This window comes from Phascolarctos cinereus, unplaced genomic scaffold (assembly GCF_003287225.1).
Source record: "Phascolarctos cinereus isolate Bilbo 61053 unplaced genomic scaffold, phaCin_HiC Scaffold_726;HRSCAF=1367, whole genome shotgun sequence".
Classification (NCBI taxonomy): Eukaryota; Metazoa; Chordata; class Mammalia; order Diprotodontia; family Phascolarctidae; genus Phascolarctos; species Phascolarctos cinereus.
The window spans coordinates 79,710,446-79,733,066 of record NW_027556098.1 but is presented as its reverse complement, the minus strand read 5'-3'; the positions used below and the strand labels follow the sequence as shown (position 1 = coordinate 79,733,066).

The 22,621-nt window shown below is 36.6% G+C and overlaps 1 protein-coding gene across 1 annotated transcript in view; it reads right to left on the bottom strand.

The window, feature by feature from the left end:
• The window catches only part of APOO (apolipoprotein O), a 79,740-nt gene that overhangs the window by 40,851 nt on the left and 16,268 nt on the right, over positions 1-22,621 (bottom strand). The window contains exon 2 of the mRNA XM_020989885.2: positions 2,381-2,488. Within this exon, the coding sequence (XP_020845544.1) occupies positions 2,381-2,488 (108 nt within the window). The remainder of the gene's footprint in view (positions 1-2,380; positions 2,489-22,621) is intronic.

Sequence of the window (22,621 nt, the reverse complement as noted above, 5' to 3'; positions counted from 1 at the left end):
GAGTAGACATAAATTAGACAATTTAAACACGATTTAATCTAGAACTTTTAAAATGTCAAAATTATCTGGATAGCTTATATAGAATGTTTCATGTTGGCTAACTGAGTCAAAGGGAGGTTTCAGCTGTTTTATTTTTTCAACTTTTAAGTCATTTAATTTAATAAAGTGATGTTTTGTTAACTCACATAATGATCTGATAGATTTAAACAATATTTAGGAGACTCTAATACTTCATTTAGCATAATGTGATAAATCTTGATAACTGAATGAACTATTTTTGGAATAGGTACAATTGCAAAGCAGACTATGTATCCACCAAGTGGAATTATAAAACTGCTTTTGAGGAGAAACACACATTGTGACAAGAATATCTTCCTCCTTACTTTAGCTGTTAAAGTCTTACACACTCTTTAAAGTGCAATTCAAATACTACCTCCTCTGTGACTGTCACTCTCATACAATTCCCTTCAGGCCTACTTGAGACTTTGTAATAGTCCAATGTATTTACAGTTATCACTGAATATTATATTCATCTTATGTTATATCTTATCTCCCTCCTGGGTAGTAAGCTATATGAGGGGTAGGAACTATGTCTTATTTAAACTCAACATATCCCCTCTCCTGTATCTAGCACAATATCTTGCACACAGTTGCTGCTGTTTGTTAAATGTGTGATAAACAGCAAGCATGTTAGATTTAAATAAATGAGTTGCTAACCAAAAAAAATATAATTTAGGTACACTCAGTTTCCAAATTAAAACAGAGAATTTTCTCTCTTTTTTCTTTATTACATTTTAGCTACACGTTCAATTTGCATTCTTGATAAATTGTTAGAAAAAAATGTATTTCATCCATGTTACATTTATGTGTATGACACAATTAACTTTGTAAAATTAAAAGAAGTTCTCCTCCCTCTGCTTCCTCCAAAACATGTCTATTTTGTATGATTTATGCTATGCACAAGAAGGGGGTAAAGCTGATTCCCCTGCTCATATTTTAGATATGTATTAGATTATAGATTAAGAGTTATTTATATGAAAAAGGATAGTTTATACATAAAATGAAGCTAATGCCCAGCAGGATTTAATCCTTTTTTGCTGTGGGTATTATGCCTTAGAGACAAGATTTGAACCCAGGACCTCTGATTTCCATTCTCCCACATTGCTTCAATAACAAAGATATGTTAAGCCTCAAAATTATACAAGTAGCAATTTTAAAGGATGGAAAAAACAAGCTAGAATGTCTTCTACCAGAATTCTTTTTATAAAACACAACTACTGTTTATGTAGTTCTTCATTGTATACTAAAGTGTACCTCTGGGACTCATTTCTTGGACTGTTTTGTAAGTTAATATGTATTAAGATGACAAAAGCTTGAAGCATTTCTGAGAGAAGGCTATTTGAAGACCAAATTGTTGGAAACAATTAATTTGTATGAGTGTAAAAGGTTCAAAAGCTAAATTCATAGAATATGCATAACAAGCTGATACTGTATGGGTTGGTTATAACTTTAAAAAAATCTCCATGTAAATGTGTTCAAAATTTTAAAAAGAAAGCATTTATTTAATGCTTTTAAAATTTTTGGTCAAACACTATCAAGTAAGGAAAATATAAGACACATGCACTCATAGCACCAAAGTTCACAAACATAAAAATCAAATAGTTTAATCAAGTTTATATCAGCTTTAAATAACATACAACAAAGAATGAAGTTTTTCTATGCTTTATTTGTTTATACATTGTACTGACAAGAAGAATTAAAGAATTCATTGACAGCAAGATCTTTGCATATCTAGTTACCAGCATACACACACACAGCAGGCACTTAATAAATGCAAATTTAAAATACGAATGTCAGGACTGGAAGTTAAAAATAATTCATGTTTGTCTTAACCTATTATTAACCCTTTTTCATTTACAGTCTGAATGTTCATTAGAAAGGTAACAATTGGATCCACTGCAAATCTGTGCTGCTTATCTCAAATCAGAATGAACCTGTGAAGAGTAATCCTTTTATTTGTATTTTATTGATTCCCTATCATACTCCTTAAAATATAACTACAAATCACTTTGAAGTGTGTAAGCTCTCCAACAATCTATTCTATTGTTTTTTTTTTCTCTACAGTTTCTAATGGAAACAAATCATTTTGGTTTTCATAAAGACAGCAAAAACAAAACATATGAATTTCAAAAACCACAAATGAGTAGTTGAGCACAGGTTGAGCACCTACTACGACAGAAAGGCAAGAATACCTATCTCCTATTTCTAAACTAAACAGCTTCTAAAGTGATCATGAATTATGCCTTCTAGTACTTATTTTATAAATATACCCTACTGTACTAAACCAGAAAATAAATTCAATAAGGAAGTTGTATATTACCTCATCAACTCTGACTGAACATTTTTCCCTTTTCTCCTTTTTATGAGATGCATAGACTTTGAAGGAGAGAAGACTCAGGCTGGCAGAACCTGCTGACCACTGAATTACCTAAAAAATAGAGTTATACATTTTAATGTTATGATTTTTGATCTCACAGGTAAACTCATCAGTAACTTCATTCATTAGTAAGTACCCTTTAAACAACAGATATATTCTTAATACCATTAAATAAATATCTAGTACATATAATTACAACTTTCCATTTATATTTCAGAGATGCTTTATCTTCATTTCTGATTAATCTTCAATGGACAATCAATCCTAAAACTTTATCTAACCAGTCAAATAAACAATAACTAATTTTTAAATTTAAAACTTTACTCTGCTTCTTGCCTAGATTATTACTGCAATGGCGGCAGCTCGGTGGCACAGCGGATAGCACACTGGGCCTGGAGTCAGGAAGACCTACGTTTAAATCAGGCCTTTAGACACTTTTTAGTTGTGTAACCTCGGGCAAGTCACAACACCTGTTTGCCTCAGTTTTGCCTCTCCAGGGTTGTTGTGAGGATCAAATGAGATAATCTTTTAAAAGTGCTTAGAACAGTGTCTGTCAAACAGTAAGTGCTATATAAATGTTAGCTATTATTATTAGTTGATCTCCCTGTCAAGTCTTTCTCCACTCTAATCCATCCTCCATACCACTGCCAAGGTGATATTACTAAAGAACAGGCCAGGTCTTCAGAGATCAGGAGTTTTTAACCGTTTTTACAGCCTCTTGTGGCAATTTAAGGCTCTGGACCCCTCCTCAAAATAATGTTTTTAAATGTACAGAATAAAGTACATGGGATTACAAAGGAAACCAAAAATTAGTGTAAATCAAGATGCAATTTTTTTTCTCATTCAAATTTACAGACTTCCTGAAATTGATGTCAAGAACCCCTGTAAGAGATGAAGGCAACAATTTTGGTTTATAGCAATAAAAAGAACATGCAACTAATGTGCTCTAATGATTTTTTTTCTATTATAACATTTCCCAAACATGTATTCTCAGTTCTGACACTACCTTCCTACAGGAGCTTTTTAAAGCTATGTATTTATGGGTGATATAGGATTAAGTAGAAAGACAACTGTTTCTCAATTTCTTCATTTATAAAATAGGGATAATGGCAGCCCATTTTCCAAATGGGGTTACTGAGACTTAGAAATTAAACGACTTCCTCAATATCACACAAGAAATTACACTAAACTAGCACTAAAACCAGAACTCAGGTGTCCTGCCTCTACGTCCTGAACTCTATACCACAATGTCTATTTTAAATCTCATTACTTTCTTCTTTCCTTTTGATTGCTTTTGGTATCTCTCTAAATAAATGATTACATTAAGAATATAAGTCTGGGGGCAGCTAGACGGCATAGCGGATAGAGCACTAGCCCTGGATTCAGAAGACCTGAGTTTAAATGTGACCTCAGACTGTGTGACCCTGGGCAAGTTACTTTACTCCACTGCCTTGCAAAACAAAACAAAAGAATGTGAGTCTGTCAACTATGCCCAAAGGGCTATAAAATGTGCACAGGGCTGTAGAGAAAGTTGTATCCCAAAGATCATGAAAAAGGGAAAAGGAACCACATGTGCAAAAATATTTATAGCAGCTGTTTCTGTGGTGGCAAAGAACTGGAAATTGAGGGGATGTCCATCAGTTGGGGAATGGCTGAACAAGTTGTGGTATATGAATGTAATGGAATACTATTGTTCCATGTGAAATGATGAATAGGTGGATTTCAGAAAAACCTAGAAAGACTTATATGATGCCAAGTGAAATGAGCAGAACCAGGAGAACATTGCACATAGTAACAGCAGCATTGTGCCATGATCAACTTTGATAGACTTAACTCTTCTCAGCAATACAATGATCAAAGATAATTCCGAAAGACTCATGATGGAAAATGCTATCCACATCCAGAGAAAGAACTATGGAGTCTGAATACAGATCAAAGCATACTATTTTCTCTTTTTTTCTTGTGGTTTTTCCCTTTTGTGCTGAATCTTCACTTCAACATGACCAGATTGCATGCTGTCTTGGGGAGGGGGGAAAAATTTGGAACTCAAAATCTTATAAAAGTGAATGCTGAAAACTATCTTTACATGTAATTGGAAAAAATAAAATACTATTAAGTGGAGGGGGAAAAAAGAAAAAGCATATAATATTTAGCTCCTAAAAATTGTATAAAAATAAAGTGATTGCCTTATATGAAATTATTGCCCTCACAATAGTAATACTACTGAAACAAAGGTGTTAATTATTAACAATTCCTTTATAAAACCTCATATAGTTTTTTTTACACATGAATATTATGTAACATGTGAGATATAACAAAAATGTTTGTTCCCATAAATTTGGAGCAAACAGCTAGAAAAGTAACTAAGTAAAACAGGATAAAGGAGGTCTAATCTTGTTTTACTGATAGAAGTTAGTTAAGTAGAACAAATGATTCCATAAAATTGAAACAACCACTAAAAGTAACTAAGTAAAATGGGATAAAGCTGGTCTTATTTTGTTTTGTTGTTACAAGTTAGTAAGTAGGACAAAGGTTACTCTTTTCTTGGCGTGTACATGCTTAATAGGCTTATAAATATTAGGTTCTCCACCTCCAGGAGGGGCTAACATGCCATTTTCTGAACATCGGATGTATGAAGAAGGAAGATAAACATGTCAAGGAGTAGATGTGTAGTATCGGAAAGTTGCACACTCTGGAATACTCAGCCAATGAGGAAACAGAGGAGGGACTTTTCAGTCAGGATTAAAGATAAATAGTGAACTTCTGCTTTGGTACAATGTATCCTAGTCCATAGGACACCCAAGGTTACAACTGCATAATAAACTGGGTTTTAACTTCATCCCTCCTAAGTCCGAATGAGTTATTTCTCAAACTGTTCATAGATTTTTATAACGGGAATATTATGTAACATAAGATAACAAACTGGATTTAACCAAAATAAAATTGTAAAAAAAATTAAGAAAACTAACAGTGAATGAAAAGTGTTGTGGAATTCATTAGTCAACAGGATATTATTTTATAGGGCTGAGGAACTATAGCCAGAATAAATTTTGTATTTTTTTTACATTTTAAAAATGCTTTTAATTTCCTCAAGACACTTTTAGTACATAGACATAAATGTATGTATGTATGTATTTATATGTGTTGTACCGAGAAATCAGCGAGCAAGACCCAGACGTAATTTAAAATGTGGATTTATTAGTGTGCGGTTGCAAGGGGTATGCATATCCAAATCAAGCAGCCCCAATCAGGGGTCGAGCTGGGGTTTATATGGAAAAGAGCATGGGAAAGAAATGCCAGGAACACTAATGAGGTAATCCAAAGGTGCAGGTGTCTTTGGGGGCTATGTACAGGGAGTATACCAGACAGGGAGGAGGATGGATCTTTGAAGTCTGGCAGGAGGAAGAGTCCTTGGGCTGGCCAAGGACACCCCTCTCCCTCTGTCTTGATGAAAGAATGCTCTGCAACAAGGGAAAGCTTTCTCACAACACAGGAACTTACTGAGGAATTGGGAGGCTTCCAGAGACATGATCTGAGGGCTGGGGACTGAGCAGCCCAGCTCTGTGTAGCTGTACCAGGGAGAGAGATAAGGGTCATGCTGAGGCCCATGCATGAATAACTGCTAGGCACAGTGTCCTTGGGCTGGGGAGTGGTTGTTAGAGACAGTATTCTGAGACTAGGGAGAAACTGGGGCACAAGTACAAGCACAAGCACCCGAACACCCCATTATTATGGGTCAGAGATCACACAAACCAGACCAGGTGTCCTGGTCTCTGGTATAAACATAATTATCTAAAGCAATTATATTGCAAGCTTTCTTATCCATTTGCGTTGGAGGTGCGGGCTATGCTGAGCTATGCAAGAGTACATTTCACTATTGATTAGATTTAGGAGGAAAGAGGTCTGGGGCAAGATTAAGCACCAACTTTTGCTTTCCATGGCTTAAAGGGCCCTACTACCTAAATGGCAAAATAATGTTCTGCATTGCATATGTATGCATATGTAATATATACACTTTAATATATTATGTAGATTTTAGAGAAAGTAAATGAGATCAGAGAAGGTAAATGATTTTCATAAAGCCACACAGATAACTATAGTTACTCCAATCTGCAACACTTTCCATTGGGCCATGTAGTCTCACAATCAAAGCTTTCATTCTGAAAGAGAACTAAACTAGGAAATATTTGATGGATTTTTTTTTATTACATGATATTCAAATATACAAATGTTATTGCTAATTGCATCAATATGCAGATAACAACTGCAATGAAGCAGATAGTAACTCATTCATGCCTATCCATCCTGTGTAACTCTTGCTTTTGTGCTCCCATAAGTCTGCCATAAGAAAGTCAGCAAACTCACTGTACTAGTTGTCGTTTTCACTTCCTCTTGTCTTGACTTTATGCAGACAGCAATGGAGCACATGGGTGGTCCATCAGTTATCTCTGATGTTTGCTACATTACCAGCTCATCTTTCATATATTTAGATCTGGAAAGGACTTTAGAGGTCAGACCTCCTCATTTTACAAATGAGAAAATGGGCTCAAAAGATTAAACTACTCTAGTCAGACAAAATGAGCACATCTCCCAATTTTATGTATTTTAAGTGAAGAAGATTCATTAGGAAGGACTATGGGATCTTTTGAGAATATTAGCCCTAATCATTAAGCTTTCATAGATTCATAGGATCACAGACTTAGAAGGAACCTTCAGAGGTCAGTGAGTCCAACCTCTTCATTTTCTAAGTAAGAAAAGAGTCACTAAGATGTCTATGTAACAAGCCCAATCAGTAAATATGTGCAGTGAGATTATAATCCAATCCTTCCTAACTCCATGTCCAGTGTTCTATTTTGTATTTCCCAGCAAGCTTTCATGTGCCTCAACTCTTCTACTTTTCCTACAGGGAGACATTCATGTCAAACTGCACCTTAATTTTAATGTCTAAGAAATAGTATGAATATGCCAAACACACTTTGACTTGTACCTCCCAAGAACCTAAACCCAGAAGGCTTTTTTTTTTAGGGAGAGGGGTTTGGGAGGGCACAAGAAGCGGAAGCAGGAAACACCAAAGAGACTTTCTCCACAATTCTGCCAAGAAGGTTGATTATTCCTTCAACTTTCTCTTTCTAGAAAGAAAGAAAGAAAAAAAGAAAGAAAGAAAGAAAGAAAAACAAAGAAAGAAAGAAGTTACCTTCCTACATAGTAAGAGCTTAATAAATGACTGCTAATTGGCATGTTTCCTTTACAATGTTGTAGTCATTGCATAAATTATTCTCTTGGTCCTACTTAATAATTACACTAATTTGTACAAGGTCTCCCAGGTTTCTCTAAGCATGCCTCATTTGGCATTTCTTACAAAAAAAACCAAGTTTTCTACTATATTAATATACCGTATTTTGTTTAGTTATGCCCCAACTAATGAGCAACCATTCTGTTTTCAGTTTGTTGCTTTAACAAAAAGTGCTGTTATAAATATTTTTTACATGTGTCCTTTTCCCCTTTTTTCTGGATCTCTTAGTGGTATAGCCCTAGTAGACAGATAATTGTGTGAAATGGTATGCATAGTATAATAACTTTTTGGGCACAGTACCACATTGCTTTCCAAAATGATGAGACCAATTTACAACTTCACCAATAATGCATTAGTGTGCCCGTCTTCCCATTGCCCCACCAACAACTGCCATTTTTTTTTGTCATCTTTGTCAATCGACGGGTGTAAAGCAGAATCTCGAAGTTATTTTAATTTGTATCTCTTTATTAGTGAATAGGAACAATTTTTTCCATAAGGTTTTTGATAGCTTGCATTTCAACAAGTCAACAAGCATTTATCAAATATTTACTCTGTGCCAGGCACTCTGGTAAGTGCTGGGGATACAAAGAAAGACAAAAAATATTTCCTACTCTCAAAGAGCTCACAGTCTAATGGGACAGACGATATGCAAACAACTATGTGCATACAAGATATACATATAGTAAACTGAAGGTAATCTCAGAGGGAACGAGGACTGGGAAGAGCTTCTTGTAAGACATGGGATTTTAGCTGGAACTTGAAGAAAACCAGGAAAACCAAGAGGTGGAGACAAGGAGGGAGAGCATTTGAGGAATAGGGTGTAACCAGTGAAAAGGCGCTGAAGTAGGAGATGGAAGGTCACGTATAAGGAACACTAAAAAGGCCAGTGTCAGGGCAGCTAGATGGCGCAGTGGATACAGCACCGGCCCAGAAGTCAGGAGGACCTGAGTTCAAATCCGGCCTCAGACCAAACACTTGACACTGATGAGCTGTGTAACCCTTAAGTCACTTAACCCCAATTGCCCCCCAAAAGAAAAAAAAAGGCCAGTGTCATTTAGAGAGTATAAAATATGAAGAGGAGAAAGTATAAGAAGATTGGAAGTGTAAGAAGATAGGAAGGGACAGGTTGTGAAGAGCTATAAAAGCCAGAGGACTTTATATCTGATCCTAGAAGAGGGGGCCATTGGAGTTTATTGAGTCAGAGGAAGATATGGTCAGACCTGTACTTTAGTAGTTGAGTGGAGGATGGACTGAAATGGGGAGAGATTTGAGCCAGGGAGCCCAACTGGAATAGTCCAGGTAGGTAATGAGGACCTGCAACAGGGTGATTACTAAGTCAGAGAAGAGAAGGAGACATAAATGAGATATACTATGGAGAAACTACAGGACTTGACAACAGTTGGGAAATGTGGGATGAGTGTATGTGTGGAGTTAAGGATAACCATGAGTGAGTCTGAGGGATTGGGTTTGAGATATTCATCTAAATCTAATTTGTGTCAGACTGCTTTCCAGCTCTCCTAGCAGTTTCTGAATCCTACGCAGCCCCAGTGGCTGTAGAGTCCCTGGGTTTCTGTGCCATGTGTATCTAATGATCCACTGATCACTTTTTTCCATTTTTAGTTTTGATGATTACTGCTTTGTAGTGTGAACACCTCCCCAAACCATTTTGAATCCCCATGAACTGAGAAAGGCCTAAAACCTGGACTGACCAATCAAGAGAAAGACGTTTTGGCCCACTCTGAGCTCAACCTACCATAATGTCTTGAGAGCTCTGGCATAAGACATGCTTTCCTTTACTCTCCGAGTGAACTCAAAATGCTCCTTCCTGTATCAACAACTACAAGGCCAAATGAAATCGACCAGGAGCATTCTTCTCCCAAGGACAGGATGCCTTGACCCAGATACTATCTTAAATAATGGGTATTCTATGGGCACATGTTATGTTATATTATATGTCATATTAATGATAGAAGAAACACAGGCATCCTGAGCAAGGAAAGCAGGGAGGGATAAGAGGGAACTATTCTGAAGATATAAAATCTCCATTTGTCTATCTATCCTACTCATTTTTTTACAATGAACTCCCACGTATATCTCTATATGCATGTTCCACAAGCTTTGAGAGAAATAAACCTACACGTGCAGCCTAATTTTATCTTTCTTAGAATGAACTCAGTAATGGCTGACAGTAGCAAAGTTTGAAAATTGGTACTGCTATGCCCTCTTTTTCTTTATGCTTTTTTTATTATTTCCCTTGAGATTCTTGATCTTTTGTTCCTCCAAATGAATTTTTGCTATTTTTCTAGTTCTATAAAGTAACTCTTTAATGGTTATATTAGTATGGTAATAAATGTGGAAATCCATTTAGGTAGTATTGTCATTTTTTATTATGTTGATATGACCCAAATAAGGCAGATAGGTGATGCAACGGGTGGAGTGTGGACCTGGAGTCAGGAAGACTTCTCTTCCTGGGTTCAAATCTGACCTCAGTCACTTACTAGATGTGTGACCCTGGGCAAGTCACTTAACTCCTTTTGCCTCAGTTCCTCATCTGTAAAATGAGCTGGAGAAGAAAATGGCAAACCAGTCTCTTTACCAAGAAAACTCCAAATAGGGTCACAAAGAGCAGCACATGACTGAAAAATGACTGAACATGACCCAAACATGAACAATCAATATCTGGATTACTTAAGTCTGTCTTATTTCTATAAAGAGTGTTCTATAGTTGTATTCATTTATTTTGTGTGTCTTAGAAGGTGGAGTACTAGATTATTTTATTACTTCTAGAGTTATTTGCAAAGGACTTTTTTCCTATCTCTTCCTGCTACAGTAGTATGCATTTAATAAATGATTTTGACTGATCTCACCATACTCAAACATTTTTGGTTTTGCTTTTTGATTCATCAAAATAGATGGCCAGATAAGAAAGTAAAGTTTTGGTGTTCCTTTCAGGTCAATATGTAAAAAAGGCTATTAGAATTCCTTGTTTAAATGCATATATTAGCAGTTTGGAATTCAGAATCTGATTCTTCCTACCCATTATTTTTGTGTCCATCTTCTGAAAAGAGCCTTTCCCTTTCTTCCTTAATTTTAGTGCTTTTTTTTTTGAGATTATCTCCAGTTTACCCTCTCTAGACTGTCAGCTCTGCTACAACTTGACTTGCATTCCAAAGGGAGCTACTAGGTGGTGCAGTGGATAGAGCACTGGATCTGGAATCCACAAGATCCTGAGTTCAAATACTTACCAGCTGTGTGACCCTGGCCAAATGACTTAACCCTGTTTACCTCAGTTTTCTCATCTGTAAAATAAGCTGGAGAAGAAATGACAAACTACTCCTGTATCTTTGCCAAATAGGGTCACAAGGGGTTGGACACGACTGAAACAACTGTACAACAACAATGAATTCTCAAAAGGCACTGTACTATGTAAAACTGTGCAATAAAAACTACAGGGCTTAGGGGAAAAAAAGGGGTAGGGTCACAATGCTCAAAAATCTTGTCAGTAACATTTAAAAAAAATAGGAACATAATAAACAGTAGAAGTTCTATAAACATCAAATGGTTTAAAAGTACATAAATGCTACAATAAATGGTGGCAGTGTCCACAGCTTCAGGCTCTCCACGGCCAGGCCTAAGGCTTGGCCTTCATCTCAGTTTGCCACGGGCTAGGTTGACAAAAGTTTTGAATACGTTGGGCAGACTGCACTTAAGCCAGGGAAGCCATGTTGGTCAGAAGGCGGCCCAAAGACCTCCTCTGCCCACAGCTCCTACTGCACCAAGAGATATACAATATATGACTTTTTAACCTGACAAAGACCTGAAATTTGCTTATGGAAGTGAGCATCAGAATGGGTGCAGCTTATGAATTACTGTGAAGTGGTGTAATTTTATGTATTCTCATTATTTATTGTGGAAGAAACCATGAATGTGAAAACTTGAAATCTGACTTATACTAAGTTGTGTTTCAAAATATTTGTTATAGCAGAAGTGACCACATAACCAATCAGACCTTAGCTTAAAAAAGGCCAGGGTCTCCTACCACAATCCTGGGCCACTGCCAGTCGTCCTGACCTATGTCTTGCTATTGGGACTCCTAAGACTCTGGAGAAGAGATTGAGGCTGAAGACTTCGCAGATCCCTGCCTCACTTAAATCCAATTCACTTGCAAATCAACATATCACCCTTCTCAAGTCCTAGATCCTCTGCCAGAAGTAGAAGGAAGGACCAACAACACCACCACTGGGAAGAGATGAGAATATGTATTGTCTGTCCCCAGAGACTAAAGTAACTTGCCCAAGTCTATATAAACTAGTAAACAGGAGAGCTGAGCCTTGAATCCACATATAAGTCCAGGCTATTTCCCATTATACCATATACAATTAATAATGAAAGATAATTTTAAGCAACTTCACTATTAGGAGAACTGCAGATATAACTGTGGACCCTAAACTGACAGCTGTCATACTTTTCCCTTGTCACATGGCATATTTATGTTCCCCTTTCCCGAACTATTATAACACTTAGGAGCTATACCACACAACTTCTTATTGTAATTATATTACTTTGTATAATTCTTTCTTTCATGTGCACTACTTTTTCTCCCTAATTAGACTGTAAATTCCTTGAAATTAAGAAATAGGATGTACCATACTTTTGTTCTCATACTGAAAGTGTGGTAGGACCTGGACTCCAAAAGGCAAAGACCATGTCTCTGGCAGCACCCCTAATCCCAGCAAAGCCCCCGTGAGAAAATTCTCTCCTTGGTACAGGCACATGCAGAGCTGACCTTGCAATTTCTCAGATAAAAGCACAGGGGGTGCCTGCCCAAGGACCATGCTTAGGCAGCCCTTCTATCTTGTCCCCTCAACAAAGCTATCTCTGTTGACTCCCTGAGTTCTCCCATCCATTCAGCAGCCCAGAACCCAGACTACTTGCATATACAGACCACTCCCTAATTCCCCCCTCTCCCATCACCTAATAATTAGCACACTTGGAGGTCTTTTCCCAGTACCTTTTCCATATAAGCTTTAGCATCAATCCTGTCAAGTTGCAGGTTCCCTTGCAACTTCGCTTGTTTTGCTAGAGTTACAATAAACTTTGCCACTAGACTAAGTGTCGCTTAAGTGTGTGAATTCATTCCAGGCAACTCTGCTTTGTACCCTGACATTCTGGGTTACTAGCACCACAAACCATGTCACTGTGACTTTACATATGTGAGTAATGTCCTCATCAGTGCAGCTTTCAACCTTGCATACCTTCAACCTGTATGACATTTCTCTATGGCTTTTCCTAAGTTTTCCATAAAAGATCTACCCAGCATGATAAATTTTTTTTTTGGCTATATGACTAGCCCAGCTCCAATTTCAGTCATGCATATCCTTAATAGTCTGTTTTTCTATATTAACATATGATTTATGTAGCTCATTAGAATTTAAGCTATTTTCAAGTACAGATCATTTCATTCACTATAACTACATCTCCAGGAACTAATATGGTGCCTGGAACACAAAAGGCATTTGATACTTGTTGACTGATTATATTCTTCAGACTACTTGTCACTTGCAAATTGTTGGGAACATGGTACAGCCTACTGCTAAAAATTATTATGCTATTATATTAATAACTAATTATTAATCTGTGATTTAGGTTTTCTCCTCCTAATTTGTTTAGAATCCCAGCTCTTGTTAAAGTCAGTCTGTTTCTGAAGATTGAGATTCTGAGATTACTAGTAGCCCTCAAGTAAGAACACAGGGTCAGCCATCTAGGATGGGACCCAACCCAAGCAATTTAATTTCTGTTAGAGTGTAAACAAAATCCATCCGGGCAAGCATCCCTACCCTGAGGTCCTTGGTCCCTTCCATTACAGCAAATGTTCCTAAACTTATTTGGCCTACCATACATACCCTTTAAAGAAAAAAAAATTACTCAGTGGGCTCCTGGAAATCTACTTTCTTTAAGCCTCTTAACGTTTTTTTTTAAATTTGCATCATTTCAAAAAAATATAAAATACATATTTTTTAAATGATATATCTTAAATTTAATTGTATATTTGTAATTTTTTCCCTGCATTTAAATTTTTATGATGCAATACTGTATAATATAACCCTATAGTATCATACTGTAAACAAGTCATTACATGCATATATATTCCTGCAAATGTATGTTGGACTTCCCGACAATGCACTACATGCTTACCTGCCAACACTTGCTTATTTTAAAACCTGTAGGTGGACTTGACCATTGATTGGTTATAACTTGCATTTTGTGTGTTTATTTGGAAAACAATGAAATCACTATGACTTTAACTCTGTTACATAACAGATGAAACATGAACAAACCTTTTTTCAAAACTCTCTTCTTTCCTTATGCTTCCACTGCCTTCTTATTTTTATTCAATGCCCCCCCCAATTGCACTCAGGGCTACTATCACTCCCCAGGGAGCAGTATTGCCCACTTTGGGAACCTCTGCGTTAGAGTATAGAGTGACTCACTTTTGCAGAAAAAAAAAATCCTTACTTTAATTACATGCAATTAAGAGCTGAACCAATACTTTTGAATTGAAAAGTCTTCTCTGTATCAAGAACTAATCAGTCAATCAATAAAGCATTTCAAGTGCTTATTATGTGCATGGCCTGTCTAGAATAACTCTACATCTGGAATAATATGGTAGTAAGTTGATCAAAGAGTCTTAAAAAAGTGAAGGAAATTAAATAGTTGGTGTAAGTTTTTGCTGGAGTTTTTGAGTTTCTGAATTTAAAAAAAAGTTTAGTCAGATATTTTAAGAAAAAGCCCCTTTATCCAAAGCAGTTTTGTGGAATTCGGAAGTTACTTATCTTCAGTCAGGGGTCACATCATATGATTAAATTATTGGGATTTTCCTAATTTTTTCATGGACTTCTGTAAAAAAAAAATACCCAAAACATTAACAGTGGTATTTTTTTAGCTTGAGCTCCTTGCACACGAGCCATTAGAAAAACAAAATTTTATATTTACAGTTCATTATGGTTTTAACAGTGACATTTAAAATTCAATTTTTCATGTTTAACAGCCTATAAATTTCAACATCAATAACCTGTATGTATTACGATAAATTTACTTATGATGAGAAAGAGATGCCAGCAATAATAGCTGGAATGAATGGGGTTTTTTTCCAGGCTATTTTTTAATGAAAATGTATCTTTTGTCTTCCTACTTCCTTTTAACTCTCCAAGAGTACAGTATGGGATTCAAATCTACACCAAGCCTATCTCAAATACTGTAGCAAAGTCTGTTTATTTTGTTTTTAAGTGGGAGGTTGGAAATAGAGGCTGTGGAGGGGGGACTAATAGGAACACACTCATTTTCCTAGGCTGAGTAGGGGAATCCAGTACTTTTCATTTTACAGCCAGAACACAGTTTTCCTTATTCAGCATTCTGAAAAACTATCTTAAGTACAAGTGAAAAGAATATAAGATTGTTTTTTACTTTTTCTCTCATCTCACAAGGCTAAGTTCCTACGAAATTCCATATATAAATACACATACAAATATGTATATATATACACACACATACACACACATAATATACACACACACATATATTTTTCCCCCTTCCTATTTTTGCTGAAACAAACTCCATCTCTCCTTAGGCAGACTGATGTGATATGCTGATTCATGTATTAGTACTATGACAAAGTTCGAAACAATTAGTAAACAATCAAAAAGTAAAACTAGTTCTTCCCAACAGTTTCCTCTGTCACCTGTTTATTTTTAAAATATTGTTTCTGAATTCGTTTGGTTGGGTTAGAACTTCTGAGATTGTTATGAAAGCAAAGTACTGTTGTCCAAATATTTATCTACCTTGTCTTCTTCCTCGCTTGTTTTTGTTGAGATTTGATTCAGAGTGTATTGTTATTCTTAAAGTGAACATTTTCAGTTCAGGTTTAGTGGTGAATTGAGCCTTCTGTATTTATTTTAAGAGAATTAAACTTTTTTTTTCCTCTGAAAATGAGTGTTACTGAGTCAGAGGATCTGCCATCAGCGGCAAATAGTTGCTATATGCATAGCTGTGCACACACCCAAAACTGAATCTTAGGCCTAAATCAGTAGGTCTTATTTATAAAGCAGTTCTTCCAGAGAGAATGTAGATGTTTCACATTCAAAACATTTTAGGAATTGTTTTGAAATTGCCATCAGAGGCTATGCCACAACATTCTGCCTTGTGCTACATGCAATTCCTCATTACTTGGTCTCTGCATAACTATGCAAATCATCCTATATTTTTGTAAACCGATCTTACAAAATGACCACTTTCTTCTCTGTATTTACAGCTTACTCTAGCATGTCAACCTCACACCTCCATTTTGTAAACATATATGGTGTAGCAGGAAATTCATGGCCCAGTCAATTTTCTTAAATGAATTTCTAATGTTGCTCTGCCCCAATTCTTTTTCCCTGTACTACATTATCCCATTCAATATACATAATCCATCTGTTTCCCCCCCCCAATATCCCTCAGTGAAATAATAAAACCTACACATGCTATCTTTCTAACTGCAGTGGTATTGAGGGTGTTCAGAAGTTCAAATGGTCTTTGATTCCAAATGGGAAAAGTTATCACAATTAATCCAAGTTTGACCAGCAAAATATGTTTTACATGCACGTAAATATATTTTAGTTATAATAATTTACATAGCCCTTCCCCCTACTTTTCAGTCTATAATCTTATGCTTTACAATCCCCTCTCCCCCCCCCATACTCTTTAATCCAATGACACTGGCCTCCTTGTTCCATAAACATGACACTCCATCTCTCAGGTCTGGCCATTTTCTCTGGCTGTCTACAATGCTTGGAATGCTCTTCTTCCTCATTTCCACCTACTGGCTTTCTTGGCTTCCTTCAAGTTCCAACTAAAACCCCATTTTCTACAGAAAGCCTTTCCCAATCTCTCTTAATTCTGGTGCCTTCCTTCTTTTAATAACTTTCTAATTGTCCTATGAATAGCTTGTATATGCATATTTGTTTGCTCCTGCTTTCTCCACAAGATTGTGAGCTCCTTAGGAACAAGGACTTATGCTTTTTTTGCACAGTGGTTGGCATATAGTAGGTGTTCGATAAATGCTCACTGACTAATTAGGTTTCTTTCATTCCTTACAGATGTATTTGTACCATTGCTTTTTCATCCCAACATCTGTTTAACTTACAGTGAGGATAAGGCACAGACAATTTTTCTTCTATTATCCCATAAGATACTGCAGTACATTAAAAATTAAAAAAACTAACTTTTTCTTATTTACTGGTGATTTCTGATTACTATTTAACATTGTAGCTCTATACTGCTTTTAAACTAGTAACACATTTTTCATGCTTGGAAAACCAAGCACATGATGTATAAAGATACTATATATAATAATATTTTGGAATTTTGCCAAGAGTGAATTCATTGCTAATATTTCATAGATGTCTTTCTTGGCACTATCCAAGTCCAATGATCTATTAAACTACTCAAATGCTGGTTTAATACAAGACAAATTTCACTGAGATAAATCTGTACCTGTAGTGTGAAAATGCCCTGTTAATACTTTCCATCCATTTTATGAGTAACTTCAGACTACAATAGAAAATTGAAATTACATATATAAAACCTGACATTACAGAAAAATCTCATGGAATCTTAAAAAGTTAGTCAATCAACAAGCATTTCAGATACTGAGCTGTCTAGGCATACCAATATAAAATTAAGAGCCTTTGCCCTCAAAATGCTTACTATTCTACTAGGAAGAACAAAACATATTCACACATAAATAAATAGGATAGATACATGTGATAGGAGGTGAAGGTAGAGGTGGAGCAAGAATCACTAACACCTGAGGGAATTAGGAAGAAACTGAGACAAAAAGGCTTACATGACTTGACCACAGGCACAAAGCCAGTAAGTGTCTGAAGTTGGACTTGAACTCACATGTTCCTGACTCCAGGCCTGGAGCTCTACCCACTGTGCCATGTAGCTGCCCCCACAGTCAATCAGGCATAAGTTAAACAAAAAAGGCAAACACACACACACAAGCAAACACACATACATGTATACACACACACAAAAGAAAAATGTATGGCAACATTAAATAAAAAAAGAATATAATATAAAAGAACAAAAATGAACCTACCTGCCTCTTAACCTTTCTGCCTAAATATAGGAGTTATTAACATAGGGTTCATAATTCTTTTCTGGGGGAGGGATAATAGCTTTTAGTAAGCTATTAAAGCTTAAAATTGCACTAAGACTTTTGCTCAAAGGGTAGGAAGCTCCAGATGTGCTCTGTCATACTGGGCATTTGCTCTGAAGTCAGAGACTCTGGGTTCAAATACTTCTTCTGTAACTTATGCAGTGTGACCTTAAGCAACCCAACTTCCCTGCTATGCAATTTTAACTTTTTTAAATGAAAGAATAAGAGTAGATGGCCCTTTGAGCTCCTTTGTAGCTCTAAATCTATGCTCTTATGGTTCTACAACAGACAAATTCAATATAAGAACATGAGGAAATATAACCCTATGTATTTTACTTTATGCATTTAATAAACATTATTCTGAGACTGAGGTTGAAGACCATAGGCTTTACCACATAGCCACTGACTTTAAAACATCCTTCACAAATAATTATCCAGTCCTGTGTGATTACCTCCAATAACAAAGCACTTACTACCTAACACTGTAGCTCATTCTACTTTTGAATTTGCTTTCCTATAACTTATGCCCATTGGTCTAAGCATCAACCTGGGGTCAAACACTGAATAAGTCGAATCCTTCTGCACATGTAGTCTTATACTTATTTGAATACAGAATGATACAAAAGAAGATACTAAAACATCAGTACTTTTTGGCCTAAATATCCCAGTTAAGGTACATTTCCCAAGAAGGTCAAGGTTAAAAAAAAAGTCATGTATTTTACCAAATATTCATAGCAGCACTTTTGGTAGTACTGGAAAACTGGAAATAAAGCAGGTATACATCAAATGGGGAAATCTAAACAAACCATGGTACATGAATGTAATGGAATATTACTGTGCCATAAAAAGAAATGATGAACAAAAAATTCAGATAACTAAGGGAAGAAGCGTATGAAACAGAATCACAGTAAAGTAGGCAGAAGTAGGAAAACAATATACACAATAACTATAACACCATATATTAAAAAATCCACCTAAACTGAATATTATAATGACTAACATTGGACCCAGAGAAAAGACAAGAAATGCATCTTTCCCTCCTTTTATTGGAAAGGTGGTTGATTAATGTATTTCATATCAAAAGGTCATTAATTGGTTGGTAGATTTTCCTTAAACTTCTTTTTCTTCCTTGTTACAAGGGAAGGATCAAGGGGAGAGTGGGGATATATTCAGAAACAACATACAGAAAAACAAAGTTGGGGTAGCCACATGTTCTCTAAGCCTGTTTGTTCCACTGTAAACAATGGGTTTGCACTGGATGATATCCAAGGCCCCCTCCAGTTCTAAATCTTTGACCCTACATTCCTATGACTCCAAGTGATCCTCTTTCCACTACATTTCAGCCTCCCTATTAATGCAGCCTAAGCCTGCATTAGCATTTTGCTGATTATGTATTCTAATTCACGAGTCATACAAATGTCTCATGCTGAACTTCTTACCCACTGAAATCCATTCAATCTTTCTTATGAACTGCCATCTAACCATTTATGTCCTATGCTCTACTCATCTTGATTTTTTTAAAACTATATATAAGACCTTATACTCATGGTTACTGAATTTTATCTGGTTAGATCTAAAAATTTTAAGATACAACAGAAATTTTGAAATCATTCTTTTCAAATTGGTTTTAAATAACTGTGGCAAGTCCATTAATGACACAAGTAAGCCTTAGTTTTCTAGATGGTAAAAACACACACACACATATAGATGGATATAGATATTATAATGAATGTATTTTTAATAATGGATTAATGAGAAAGATACAATTTAAGGACAAGATTCACCAACTAAAATGAATGAATGAATAAAGCATTTATTAAGTGCTTACTATCTGTAAAGCTCTGTGCTAAGCTCATAAAAAACATAGTTCTATTTTTAGGGAGTTCCTCTTCTAATGGAGGAGACAACACATATGGGGTGGTAATGTCTCTTCTTTCTGATGCTGAACGATTTGACAGTGTCAAAGACTTGGTGACAAAAACTTTCTTTTCTGAGCCTTCAATATAGGTTGTTGCAGCACCTACAGATACCTCCACAGGGGCTGCTTCCTAGGATGACAGCTGTAATTGCTGGGGTAGGAGCATTGCTATTGCTAGTGCTCTTAAGCTCCCTTGGTCTCCATCAGAGTCTAAGAGGAAATGGTTGTCAAGGTGGTAGTAGTGGTGGCTCAACTTGCTGGGCACGTGCTCCTCCTGTCTGCTTTTCAGGGTTTCCTGCTGATTTCAACTAGGCTAGGTTGCCTGCCCTCTGCCTCCTTCACAATGGCTGGGCCAGAAACAAGACATACCAGGTATATGCTCACAGAGCTGCCACCCCCAGGGATCTTGTACTTATCTACTGTTTGGGGCAATGGCCAGCAGCTGTTTCTGGTGGTGATAAAGAAGGTAGGCCACTTTTCTCCTCTCAAGGATGGCTTGCAGGAGCTGAGAGCAAGCTAGTGTGGTAACCACCTTCGGGGCACTGCCATTTGAAAAACTCTTGCCTTCAGGGTTCTTGGCTGTCTCCACAAATCAAGGGGAGAAATTTTGTTACCAAATATAGAGAAGAAATATATGAGACATCAAAGTATGGTGAAGGAAATACATTCTTTCTCACTGTATCTCAGAAAGCTACTCTATTATTTGCTCCATTTCAGGAATTCCTGTCTTTTAAGATCCTTTGGGAATATTTTTGATTTTCTCAGAGCTGTTTCTGTTATTAGGCCAAAAATGTACCTTCCTCATTTCTGGTTGAGGAGTACAGCCCTCTCCTTAAGCCAGGCTTAAAACATATAATATGGTATTGAAATCAAGTCCACTGGGCAAAATAATAAGTAAATAGTCTTAAATGCCAAGATGAAAGCTAGAATGAAGCAAAAATGCCTGCCCATAAGTTTTAGTTGCTCTAGGTGGGTAGGCTAGTACTATTCTAATAGTAGTAGTATGCATGTAATTGAGACCTTTTACTGTTCAATTTCCTTGTTTTTCTTTTTTTGTTTGTTTGGTTGGTTTTTGTCTAGGCAATGGGGTTAAGTGACTTGCCCAGAGTCACACAGCTGGTAAGTGTTATGTGTCTGAGGCCACATTTGAACTCAGGTCCCCCTGAATCCAGAAGTGGTACTCTATCCACTGTGCCACCTAGCTGCCCCTTTAAAAAATTTTTTTTTACTTTTTTCTTTTACTGTTCCATTTCAAAGAGCTTAGGAAAAACAAATTATTTAACTAAACTTGAGCTTCCATGAAACAATAAACCACTAATCTCTGAAAGAGTGTCATTGTTTCTTCCTTCTCAACTATAGCTGCCATAGACCCAGCAATGAGACCACCTTAGACTCCCCTAATTTGCCTAGAATGACTGTGAATAACGGCTTTTTGGGGGTTGGTTTTTTTGTCATAAGCCTTATTAAGTTATCAGAGAACTCTAGAATTTAGAGTTGGAAGAGACCTTAGAAATAGTCTAGGCTGATTTACTCATTTTACAGATGAGGAAATTGAGGCTAAAATGGGAGTTATCACTTTTTCTGGTATCTGTAACACAAGTGACAACACAGAAAAAGTGATAACTCCCATTTTGGGGAGTTATGGGGCTCCAGCCTATAACAAGTTTACTCTTCATCGGGCAGACAAGAAGGACAGGAAGACAGCTTCAGAGGGGTTAAATAAGCTTACTTTATCCTATTCTAGTCTTCTCAAGAGGGTTGCTGCTAATGGGAGCACGAACTCCCACAGCATTCCCCAATCACTCTTCTCACAGAGGTGAGTGAGAACAGGAGCACAACTCCCAGCATCCCCTAAGCCTCAATAGGGGCAGTTGAGGTGAGCACACAGATGGCCCCCAAGCCTTAATGGGGGTCAATCAAGGTAAGCACACATGCACTTTCCTCTTGTGCATTCCTATTCCTCAAATCCCTACTCAGTGACCAGTGCTCTCGCTCTCTCTCTTTTTTTTTTTTTGGTGAGGCGATGGGGTTAAGTGACTTGCCCAGGGTCACACAGCTATTAAGTGTTAAGTGTCTGAGGCTGGATTCGAACTCAGGTCTTCCTGACTCCAAGGCTGGAGCTCTATTCACTGCACCACGTAGCTGCCCCTGCTCTCTTGATTTACAGAGAAGCACACAAAGAAGGTAATTTGCCAACATTAAACTCACAGGTTAACTTTAGCAATATCATCATCACCTAGCACAGCACAAGTGTAGTAACCATTACATTATGTTACCCCTATATCTCACTATGCAGTCGCAGTGGAAGTTGTTTTCAACCATAATTCGTGGAAAATATTATATATTTTGGCCATGGATCCTGGGACCTATTATCTAAAAAGAGTAACAAAAATTTTCCTTACACACACTAAAATCTACCTTATTTACAGTATCCTTTTAAATATATTTGCTAGACTATAGGCTCTTCTACAACCTTTCATTTCACCTTTTTAATTGGATTTTTTTTTTTTATTACAAGAGATTGTTGGGAAGGGGAAGAGAGAGGGATACATTAAAAAATAAAGGTGATGTAAAAATAAAAGACATTATTAAAATATTTAAAACTGTAAAAAAAGAAAGCCAGGAATGGATTAAAATACGTTGTGGAGGAAGAATTGATAAGATTTGGAAACTGATATAAGGGGTCAAGGACAGGGAAGAGTTGAGGACAACTTCTAGGTTGTGATCTTAGGTGACTAGAAGAATGGAAAATTTAGAAACAGGAAATTTAGT